General features: G+C 42.2%; 1 protein-coding gene across 2 annotated transcripts in view; it reads right to left on the bottom strand.

The window, feature by feature from the left end:
- Window positions 1–12,760, bottom strand: part of LOC124615766 — an 80,986-nt gene that overhangs the window by 30,827 nt on the left and 37,399 nt on the right. For both annotated transcript variants that reach the window (XM_047143862.1, XM_047143863.1), the window contains exon 7: window positions 6,056–6,312. In XM_047143862.1, the coding sequence (XP_046999818.1) occupies window positions 6,056–6,312 (257 nt within the window). The remainder of the gene's footprint in view (window positions 1–6,055; window positions 6,313–12,760) is intronic.

Here is a 12,760-nt window from a genome sequence, read left to right as displayed (position 1 = left end):
GAAACAGTGTAGGAAAAAGAAATTTGGTATTTTGACCTTCCTACAATCACCCACCCTTTCAGTACCATTAGAGAGTCTTTGATCTTTTACTGATTTAACATATGACCAAAGCTTAGATCAGTAGGTAGAATTTTAGTTTCAAATTCACTGAACACTTCTTACATTACTCTCCTTACTCTCACTTTGTTTTCATTTAGCTTTTGTAGCCAACAACATTTTTACTTCAGTTACATCTGTGATGAAGTTCTCTTTAATTTTGTACTGACTTTTAAACACAGATACTGAGCCATGGTATTTCTTTTCCCATCCCTCATAACCTTGCTTAGCACACACACTAACAAAACCAAATCATTATGACCACTGCTCATCATGACGGTGGATGCCACCTAGTGGCCTTACCCTCTCCCTTAAAACCCACATCCTTTCATCTTTCCCTCTCCTTCCCTCTTTCCTGATGAAGCAACCGTGGGTTGCAAAAGCTTGAATTTTGTGTTTGTGTTTGTTAGTGTCTCTATAAACATACCAATGCTATACACACACACACACACACACACACACACACACACACACACACACTGGCCATTAAATTTACTACACCACAAAGATGATGTGCTACAGACGCAAAATTTAGCCGACAGGAAGAAGATGCTATGATATGCAAATGATAAGCTTTTCAGAGCATTCACACAAGGTTGACGCTGGTGGCGACACCCACAACATGCTGACATGAGGAAAGTTTCCAGCCAATTTCTTATACACAAACAGCAGTTGACCAGTGTTGCCTGGTGAAACGTTGTTGTGATGCCTTGTGTAAGGAGGAGAAACTTGTACCATCACGTTTCCAACTTTGATAAAGGTTGGATTGTAGCCTATTGCGATTGCGGTTTATCGTATCGCGACATTGCTGTTCGCTTTGGTCGAGATCCAATGACTGTTAGCAGATTATGGAATCGGTGGGTTCAGGAGGGTAATACGGAATGCCGTGCTGGATCCCAATGGCTTCGTATCACTAGCAGTCAAGATGACAGGCATCTTATCCACATGGCTGTAACGGATCGTGCAGCCACATCTCGATGCCTTAGTCAACACATGGGGACGTTTGCAAGACAACAACCATCTGCATGAACAGTTCGACGACGTTTGCAGCAGCATGGACTATCAGCTCGGAGACGATGGCTGCGGTTTCCCTTGACGCTACATCACAGACAGGAGTGCCTGCGATGGTATACTCAACGACGAATCTGGGTGCACAAATGGCAAAGCGTCATTTTTTCAGATGAATTCAGGTTCTGTTTACAGCATCATGATGGTCGCATCCGTGTTTGGCGTCATTGCGGTGAACACACATTGGAAAGGACGTGTGAAGCTGGCCGTTGGACAGATGGAGGTCAATGTCGAGGAAAGTGGCATGGGATTTGGAGTAGGACCAGGTGAATCTCATGGAACCAAAGGAGTTGCACCTGGTCCAATCCAAATCCTATGCCACTTTCCTTGACGTTGACCTCCATCTGTCCAACGGCCAGCTTCACACATCCCTCCGCATCAAACCCACCAACAAGCAACAGTACCTCCATTATGACAGCTGCCACCCATTCCATATCAAACGGTCCCTTCCCTACAGCCTAGGTCTTTGTGGCAAACGAATCTGCTCCAGTCCTGAATCCCTGAACCATTACACCAACAACCCGAAAACAGCTTTCGCATCCCGTAACTACCCTCCCGACCTGCTACAGAAGCAAATAACCAGAGCCACTTCCTCATGCCCTCAAACCCAGAACCTCCCACAGAAGAATCCCAAAAGTGCCCCACTTGTGACAGGATACTTTCCGGGACTGGATCAGACTCTGAATGTAGCTCTCCAGCAGGGATACGACTTCCTCAAATCCTGCCCTGAAATGAGATCTATCCTTCACGAAATCCTCCCCACTCCACCAAGAGTGCCTTTCCGCCATCCACCTAACATTCGTAACCTCTTGGTTCATCCCTATAAAATCCCCAAACCACCTACCCTACCCTCTGGCTCCTACCCTTGTAACCGCCCCCAGTGTAAAACCTGTCCCATGCACCCTCCCACCACCACCTACCCCAGTCCTGTAGCCCGGAAGGTGTACACGATCAAAGGCAGAGCCACATGTGACAGCACCCACGTGATTTACCAACTGACCTGTCTAGACTGTGAAGCTTTCTATGTGGGAATGACCAGCAAAAAACTGTCCATTCGCATGAACGGACACAGGCAGACAGTTTTTGTTGGTAATGAGGCTCACCCTGTGGCTAAACATGCCTTGGTGCAAGGCCAGCAAATCTTGGCACAGTGTTACACCGTCCGGGTTATCTGGATACTTCCCACTGACACCAACCTATCAGAACTCCGGAGATGGGAACTTGCTCTTCAATATATCCTCTCTCCTCGTCACCCACCAGGCCTCAACCTCCGCTAATTTCAAGTTGCCGCCGTCATTCAATAACAGCTTTGCCTCTGTACTTCTGCCTCGACTGACATCTCTACCCAAACTCTTTGCCTTTACATATGTCTGCTTGTGTCTGTTATGTGCGGATGGATATGTCTGTGTGTGTGTGTGTGTGTGTGTGTGTGTGTGTGTGTGCGCGCGCGAGTGTATATCTGTCCCTTTCCCCCCCCAAGGTAAGTCTTTCCGTTCCTGGGATTGGAATGACTCCTTATTCTCTACCTTAAAACCCACACCCTTTCATCTTTCCCTCTCCTTCCCTCTTTCCTGATGAAGCGACCGTGGGTTGCGAAAGCTTGAAATTTGTGTGTGTGTTTGTGTATGTTGTTGTTTCTATCAACGTACCAACGCTTTCGTTTGGTAAGTTACAGAATCTTTGTTTTTAGATATATTTTTTCCACATGGAATGTTTTCCTCTATTATATAGAAACTGCAAGGTTGATTTGATTGTAAAATCCAGCAGCATTGTCTTCATCAACACAGTTGCCCCATTATGCCTTAGTAACACGTATGGCATGCTGCCCAATGTTGATAACACATCTGAGCCAGAATGGCATGCTTTTCTTATTGGGCAAGTGGCTGATTTTTCTGCTGAGTCTGGAGAGGCATTGGGTGGGGGGGGGTATATTATTGTTGGGCATTTTATCATTATGTTATGCATGTAGTGGAGCACCTCAGAGGAGTAGCATGCAGGTTGGGATATATGTATGCAAGCTACAACAACAGAATTTTCGCAAAAACAATATATTTTACACAGACTTTCAGTGATCAGTATGTAACCGCAAGAGTAAATTTTAGCAGACAAATTACTGGGCTATACTAAAATTTGGTAAGATTGAAAATACAGACATTATTAATTTTTTTCTTTTCCTTGCATCATCTAACATGAATTTTTTAACACATTACAGTGAACATTGTTTAATATTTGTCAAATGGTTAATTTCATATTGATTTAGTAACTTTAATTTGTGCTTGAAATGCAAAAGAATGTGTTGAACATTAACAAAATAAATACTGTGAGTGGTAACAATTCAAAACACACATTTTAAAAGCAACATTTTCCAGATATTTCAGTGAAATAAATGCTACTGCCAGACAGGATCTGGCTTAGCACCACTACAGAGCAACTGCTGAGAATATGGGTTGGGACTTTAGTTCCTTGAATAATGCAGTTTAACACTGTATTTTCTCCATGTAGGAGCTAGGTTCAGCATCATCCATGGCACTTGATATGGCATCAGTTCACATCCAAATACACTCCTGGAAATTGAAATAAGAACACCGTGAATTCATTGTCCCAGGAAGGGGAAACTTTATTGACACATTCCTGGGGTCAGATACATCACATGATCACACTGACAGAACCACAGGCACATAGACACAGGCAACAGAGCATGCACAATGTCGGCACTAGTACAGTGTATATCCACCTTTCGCAGCAATGCAGGCTGCTATTCTCCCATGGAGACGATCGTAGAGATGCTGGATGTAGTCCTGTGGAACAGCTTGCCATGCCATTTCCACCTGGCGCCTCAGTTGGACCAGCATTCGTGCTGGACGTGCAGACCGCGTGAGACGACGCTTCATCCAGTCCCAAACATGCTCAATGGGGGACAGATCCGGAGATCTTGCTGGCCAGGGTAGTTGACTTACACCTTCTAGAGCACGTTGGGTGGCACGGGATACATGCGGACGTGCATTGTCCTGTTGGAACAGCAAGTTCCCTTGCCAGTCTAGCAATGGTAGAACGATGGGTTCGATGACGGTTTGGATGTACCGTGCACTATTCAGTGTCCCCTCGACGATCACCAGTGGTGTACGGCCAGTGTAGGAGATCGCTCCCCACACCATGATGCTGGGTGTTGGCCCTGTGTGCCTCGGTCGTATGCAGTCCTGATTGTGGCGCTCACCTGCACGGTGCCAAACACGCATACGACCATCATTGGCACCAAGGCAGAAGCGACTCTCATCGCTGAAGACGACACGTCTCCATTCGTCCCTCCATTCACGCCTATCGCGACACCACTGGAGGCGGGCTGCACGATGTTGGGGCGTGAGCGGAAGACGGCCTAACGGTGTCCGGGACCGTAGCCCAGCTTCTTGGAGACGGTTGCGAATGCTCCTCGCCGATACCCCAGGAGCAACAGTGTCCCTAATTTGCTGGGAAGTGGCGGTGCGGTCCCCTACGGCACTGTGTAGGATCCTACGGTCTTGGCGTGCATCCGTGCGTCGCTGCGGTCCGGTCCCAGGTCGACGGGCACGTGCACCTTCCGCCGACCACTGGCGACAACATCGATGTACTGTGGAGACCTCACGCCCCACGTGTTGAGCAATTCGGCAGTACGTCCACCCAGCCTCCCGCATGCCCACTATACACCCTCGCTCAAAGTCCGTCAACTGCACATACGGTTCACGTCCACACTGTCGCGGCATGCTACCAGTGTTAAAGACTGCGATGGAGCTCCGTATGCCACGGCAAACTGGCTGACACTGACGGCGGCGGTGAACAAATGCTGCGCAGCTAGCGCCATTCGACGGCCAACACCGCGGTTCCTGGTGTGTCCGCTGTGCCGTGCGTGTGATCATTGCTTGTACAGTCCTCTCGCAGTGTCCGGAGCAAGTATGGTGGATCTGACACACCGGTGTCAATGTGTTCTTTTTTCCATTTCCAGGAGTGTACATTACATTTTATTGCAGCACCTCATCAGAGGTGGCTAGGAATTCTTACTTGGAATTTTTAACATAATATGAGATACATACCAATCTCGCAATTCAATGAAGGAAAGCTAGAGTGAAAACTATTTAACATGAATCTGAAGAAACAAATATTTGTGTGTGTTAAAAGTATTTTATGTTAAACAGTATAAACAAACAAATATATATGCAAACAAATCCCTGATGAAACATCACAATGTTCCAAATTAAAACAAAATAAACAATATGACTGGCTGCAGTACAGAACACACAATTTATTCTAACAGTAACTGGATCTATACTCAGCCCATATGGTCACTGTTAATGTCTTCTTTGTTGATCAGGAAATTTCCGTATCTCACTGCATCATTAATATGGCGTGTAGCACCCGACCTGAAACCTCCCATACCTGTGTCGGTTTAGTGGAAGCGTTTATAGTATTCATTAACTGTTACCACAGTATTTTGTGTTTTTCCTTCCTATTTCAAACTTATTAATCAGCTCCTATTACAATCAAAACTGCGCCTTCTTAATTCCAGATTGCTATTTTATCCTCTCTGCTATTTACTAATACTTCTACTCTAATGGTACATCATTTTCCAACTATTCTCTTGACATGTGCTTAGAAAGTGTTATATTCTACTGACATACACAATCATCCACCAATATTCTGATAAACTACTTTAATATCAGAATTCGTGTTATGCCTTGACTGCCCTCTAACCACTGAAGTTGTGGAACTGTCTGATTATTAAGCAGTAAACAAAAGCAACTAACTAATACAAAACTTTGAAATGTAAGTTATTTTCAGAGAATTGTTTTACCACTTACAACTTCTCTGCAAAAAAGTGTTATGGTAATAAAGATTTTTTAAATCACAGAATATAACTGACCTTCTGCCAAACTCTGTTTCGAATTTGCAAATCAGAATCTAATGAGTTCTCATTATTTGCAGAGAGATCATCTTCATTGTCATTTTCATGTGTTCTGTCAAGTTTATGCTGTGCAGAAGAATGTAAATGACTTCCACAGAATGACTCAGAGCATATATGGCAACCTCTTACAAAAGTGATTATATCCACATACATGCCTCGCCAAAAGTAAGTCTTATTGAGTGTTTCATGCATTCGTTTGGCACCAAGATGAATTCCTATTAAAAAAAAATTACACTATAAGAAAAAAGAAATGTCACTTTGATTTAGAAACTAAAGCCATAAGCATGAAACAAGTATTGTAAATATATTTAGATGATGAGACACTGTGTTTATCAGATCACACTAACAAAGAAAAATAATGATCACAACCAAAGATTAAAAGAAAACAAAGAGGTACCTATATCTTCAAATGCTGAATCTTGTTTACAGTACATTATTACTTTACAATGAACATTACTGTATGTCATGTAGCTTCTTTTCAATCCTTGAATCTAGATATTCAGTTAATTTATACAAAGTGTGACTCTTAACATAGCCAAAAGCCATTAAATTCTGATAAGACTTGGAACTTTTGTTTGGTACTTCTCACAGAATGGCAGAATGTACTACAATGAAACCAAAAACGTGTATACAATCAGCCTCTGGGACTACAAATACATCACAATCTGAACTGTAAAATCATACCCCAGATTTAATGTAGCACTTTCATTGTGCTAAATCTGGAGTATATATGATTACAACTAGAAGTGGTTTTACATTGAATGAATTAGTTTATTCTTCATATTTCCATTTGCTATCATCATCATCATCATCTGGCATTGACAGTTGCGAGTCCCCACCTGGCAAGTTCAGCTGCCGAGTTGCAAGTCTTTTCCCTTGACACCACATTGGACAACTTGCTTGTCAATGATGATGATGATGACAACACACAAGCCAGTCCCTGGGCATAGAAAATCCCCTACTCTGGCAGGAATTGATCTTGGACCTGATGCATGGCAGTCAGATGTGCTGACCACTCAGCTAAGGGGTTGGACTCTTTATGGATAAAGAAGTGTGATATGAATATCAACTCTCATGACAGTCCTAGACTCCCTGCACAGATCTCTTTAAAGCACTTGGTATTTTGACAAATGTTTCATAAAACATAAATTCTTTAATGTTCTTTGATGTTACCAATATTGTTTTTCCTCAAAAATAGTACAGGACATTATTATGCTACTAGGACTAAACTAAACGCCATCTTTACCAATATTCGAAAGCTTTAACATAAGCACAGATCCAGGCAAATACATAGGTACAAATGTGTTCAACAAAGTATCAGAGACTATTAAATGTACAGAGGCAAATTTAGAGGCTTTAAAGAGTGAATTACAGAATTTTCTATTCACCAAACCTTTTCTATTACATTCAAGAATCCACCCACATGTATTCTTAACTCACATTATTCAATATTATTTATAATAAATACTTCAACTGGTTCCACTAATAAATTTGTTGATGGTATTGGAGCGGACCAACCAGTAAATCATCTGGTCTCTTCTTAATATGAAGATTATTTGTATCTCAACTTTTTATGGCTGCTAGCGAGTCATTGACAATGTGTCTTCTTGAATAGTGGACACCTTTCTAGACCAAAGTAAGTGACTATAAATCTTTATGCATATCATTCTAGTATCTACTGATAGTACTGATTCCATGAGCTGAGCTGTTGGTTTGTGAAAGATATATACTATAACAAATTTTATTAATGAACAAATATACTGGGATAAATGTATTGGGAAGTAGGTAGTAGTATCTCCAGTTGAGTATCCAACTGTGATTCAGATTTCCTGCTCAGCCCACATATCAATATGGAGGACAGGTCAGAGGTATTCAAAGAGATTTCGGGATTATAGCCAGTCATCATAAACTTCACTCCACAATGTTTTGACTGGACACCTGCCAGTCATCATCAGGTGAGCCATCGAAGACTGATGAAGAAGTACTCCCTACACCTTATACAGTGCATTGAGAGCATTGCCACACATCCATCAGTCATGGTGACAGAAGCAAAAGGCATTCAGCAAAGAATAACACAATCAAACCCAGGTACTGCAAATGCTTGCCTCCATTTTGGCCAGTTTGAGTCCATCTCAATCTACGTCACCTGCTGCGTCACCCCTTGCACCTCCTGTTTCGCCTTTCATTACCCTGGTCATTTATCTCTGCCATCTATATTGACTGATGTTACCTTATGCTGTGCTTTCTTTTTGTCTTGGTTATTGCCTCACACGTATCAACTCCTTTCCCAACTGTCTCTGCTCAAATGTCTTATACACAACTCGACTCTTTATGCTCTGAATTTTCTGCCCTATTTTCTGCGGGTTTGGGTTTTGCCAACAATTTCATGGCCCACATTATCATGAAACCTCCGGTCACACCCCGTTTCTTTCGGGCTCGCCAGGTGCCGATGGTGCTCCATGACCAGGCCAAGGCGGAGCTTGACCCCCTTTGGGGTCATCCAACCAATCGCATCCAGCAAATGGGCTAGCCCCTTAGCCATTGTCAAGAAGCCATCAGGGCAGTTACGCCTTTTTAGTGCTTTCAAAGTTTCTGTCAATTCTCAGTCTATCATTTACATATATCCTTTGCCATGCCCTGATGAACTTTTTGCTAAGCTTGCTGGCGATCAGTATTTTTCCAAGATCAACTTCTCTCAAGCATATTTACAGCTTCCTGTTGATGCTGAATGAAATGGAAAGAGTTCAAAAAAGTCACCCAGAACCCTGGGTTGGGGGTGACTTATTGGATGTGATGCGAAGGAAAGACTGATTGTTGGGGACTGCACTACATGATTACGCAATCTTCCATCTTTAAGCTCTCAGGTTCTCGAATGTTACCCAGTGCAGCCCCTAACAAGCATTTAATGACTTTAATACTGACAATTCTGGGTTTTCAGTTTCAATATATACTGCCATAGAATGTATCAGACCAGTTACTTCAAATAATATCCATAGAATGAATATGATATTTAACACACCAGAGGACATAACCTCCACCGTAAAATCTTTAAAATAAAAAAAAATTGTTGTGGTTAAATTAAAATATAAATAAAGTTAATTAAAGAGAGTTCTTCTGAGATTAGTAACATAGTGAATTATTTGTGCAACAAGTCATTTATTACAGAATCATTTCCCAGTTGGCTAAAGTATGCTGAAGTTAAGCCTCTTTGACAAAAGGAGATAAAGAAATACTGTCAAACTTTTGTCTTGTTTCATTTTCATCAGCGTCCTTGAAAATTTTAGGTAATGTAATGTACAAGTGGTTTCTTATCCACCTTTCTGCATCTACACTCTTTATTAACAACCACAACACATACAAAAATTACGTAGGCTGATAACTGCAAGCCAAATAATGACAAGGTTAGAGAAACATTAACAGAACTATTAACTGTCCAAGTACAGTGTCCTATCACTGACGACTGAATGCACATTGGCATGGAGCTGGTCTGACTCAAGAACATTTGTGTGCAGAGGATGGAAGAGGATGAAACCTCGCTGGCAGCAACCTGAAGTGACGAAGCAAGCTGGGATATTTTACTTCCCCTCTTGTTTTGCCATCTGCCTCCTCAAAATTCATTTTTTCACTTTTAACTAATTAACATTAACATACATGAGTATAATTTGCATCTTCATAAAAGAGAAAGGCTGGCACTCAGTTTTTAAAGGAGATAACACCAGATCTAATTTTGTGCTTAGTTTTATGTATTAATTAATTCCAAAGTAATTAACAGTTTTGTCCAACTTATATTTGTAAATTTCATGATTTAAACAAATAATTCAGCCTAACTCTTGTAGTAGAAGAAACTGTTAAAAAGACGGAATTTTTCGATGTACTCAAGTTAATTTAATGAGTTAAGTTTTAAATGTAATTTCTGTAAATTAAACATCGAACAATGTGAAGTTTCAGTACCTATTATTGTGAAGACACATAAGGGGCCAATCTTTGGTCCCGAGACAGTCAGTCCACGGCCGAGGATGACAGGAGCAGCATCTGGTCCCCTCTACCACTAACAGTGCCCAAACCAGATTAGCATGCTGGACTTGTGAAGATATAGAATATGGCCGGGAAAAGAAGAGTAAGAAGAATAATATTTTGGTGTAAAGGAAAATGTTGCAGGACAGTTCAAGTTCTGACAGGAAACAATGGGTGTAAGTAGGAAGAAGACCAATATTAAACTACGAGTTGTCATCCAACTGGGAATTAGTTATATTTGGTGTTACCCAAAGTTCCACCTTAGGGCCCTTACTTTTTATTGTGCATACTAATGACTTTTAATCAGCAACATAACCAGATCCCAAGTCTGTTTTGTTTGCAGGCGATACAAACATTGGAATAAAAAGCAAATGAAGTACAATTTCAGAAATAGTGTTTGGTGAAACTGTCATGGAAATTAATGAACAAATCCTGGCTAATTTTTTTTGTCACTAAAGCTATATACATTTCAGAACTTTTCACCGTGCACAATGATTGCTAACAAATTCAATTGGGGGGAGCATACTACAGAACTGATGAAGCACATCATTCCATAATGTCAGACAGTATCATTTTTTGGGGGGTAACACATCAATCCAAGACAATATTTTGTGAGCCGAAAAGTATGTTGTTGTAGCTTGGACACACAACACAACCAAGAATGTTAGTATGACTTTATTAAACTGTGGCATGTATACCAATCACCATTACATACACTGAACACAGTAAGATAAGCAAATGCTTGCAAGCAGTAAAACAATAACTGAGTGCAAGCATAGTGTGGCAGGGTTTAAATAGGCCCTCGCCTGTGGTGGGCTCTATTGGTAGTTCACAGTATTGCTCTTTCGTGGATGATGACACATTACTAAAACGCGCACAGCCTTCAAGTATGTGCACATTACTTCATTCTTCTTCCCTTTGGCAACAGCTCGGATTTGTGAGATATCCATAGCGTCTTCCTCTGCGAGGCTCTGACTGAGATGACTTGCTGATACTGGGGCACTTGGACGGAAAGTTTCACAGTCCACCTTTTTGTGTCAACATGTAAAGTAGGATGGGTGACGTCAGCGCAAGTTCCATGTCCACATCAAGTCCAGGGCCTGGTACTGATGGTATACCCACAATTGATGGCTGAGATGGAGGAGACAGCTCCGACATGAATGGCAGCTGCATTGGCATTGGTAGCGCTATTGGAGAGGCTGCACCAGGTTCAACCACCAGTGACGGGGGACCCTCATATGACATGGCAGGGACCCAGCTGCATCAGGCGATCCATCGAGCAACGCAGACTGCCATGGTGAAGTTGGTGTGCTGGCCAGGGTTGTCCAGTCATCCACACACAGGTGCATCTGGTTGAAATGATGTGCACAGAGGCCCTCTTCCTTGTGGACGTTGCAGAGCAAGCAGCTGCAGAATCGGGGATGACAGTGGGAAACATTTTGGGCGACGACCAAACCCACATGCCCAAGCAGCCACCCCTGGCTGGAAACAGGAGAATGGCTGCATAGGTTGGTGTCCATGCAGATTGTAATGTAGACTTAAGTTTGGAAAACCTCGTTTCACATGCCTGCGACCAGTGAAAACATGTTTCCTTATACAGCAAGGCATGTAACAGTTGTGAAGCCGACGCTGCACCCAGCAAAAACCAATGGTAAGCAATCTTACCTAAAAAATACCTGGAATTCCTTGACTGATGTATGGCACAGAAGAGCCATAATACCAGAGACATTCTAACAAATAGGTTTGATATCAGCAGTAGAGATCCTGAACCCAAGATAAACAATAGAAGGCTGAAAGAAGTGGCACTTTTCCAAATTGCATTTTAACCTGGTGGCCTGTAACACCAAAAAGAGCATTTGTAAGTTGTCAAGATGTTCAGCAGTGGAGGAGCCGGAGCCCACAATATCATCAAGATAGCTGGCACAGCCACACCTCATGAGTTGCTCGAGAAGCCGCTGAAAAATCACCAGGGAGTAACGACAAATATTGATAAAAGTCATAAGCTGTGTTGATGATCAAGAGCCATCTATACAGACAACAGCATGCATGTATTTGTTATAAGCCAAATATCAAATGCCGTACATTTTGGTACAAAGTGTGTTTTAATCAAACGCAGGAAGTTTCTTCACTCTGTGTGTAGTTTCACACAGTTCTTCATATCAAACTAGGAGAAGATTACATGGCTCTCATAGACATACAAAGATACACTGTGAACAAATATTTTCAAACAAATCAAGAAACTGGGTATTATACAAGAGGAGAATAATAATAATAATAATAATAATAATAATGAGAACGAAATTTTCACTCTGAAGCGGAGTGAGCGCTGATGTGAAACTTCTTGGCAGATTAAAACTGTGTGCCGGATCGAGACTTGGAATCGAGACCTTTGCCTTTCACGGGCAAGTGCTCTACCAACTGCACTACCCAAGCATAACTCATGCCCCATCCTCACAGCTTCAATTCTGCCAGTATCTCGTCTTCTACCTTCCAAACTTCACAGAAGCTCTCCTGCGAACCTTGCACAACTAGCACTCCTGGAAGAAAGGATATTGAGGAGACATGACTTAGCCACAGCCTGGGGGATGCTTCCAGAATGAAATTTTGGAAGGTAGGAGACGAGATACTGGCATAATTGACGCTGTGAGG

This window comes from Schistocerca americana, chromosome 5 (assembly GCF_021461395.2).
Source record: "Schistocerca americana isolate TAMUIC-IGC-003095 chromosome 5, iqSchAmer2.1, whole genome shotgun sequence".
Lineage (NCBI taxonomy): Eukaryota > Metazoa > Arthropoda > Insecta > Orthoptera > Acrididae > Schistocerca > Schistocerca americana.
Note: the sequence above shows the minus strand (reverse complement) of the source record. Positions and strands in the feature narration are given on the sequence as shown.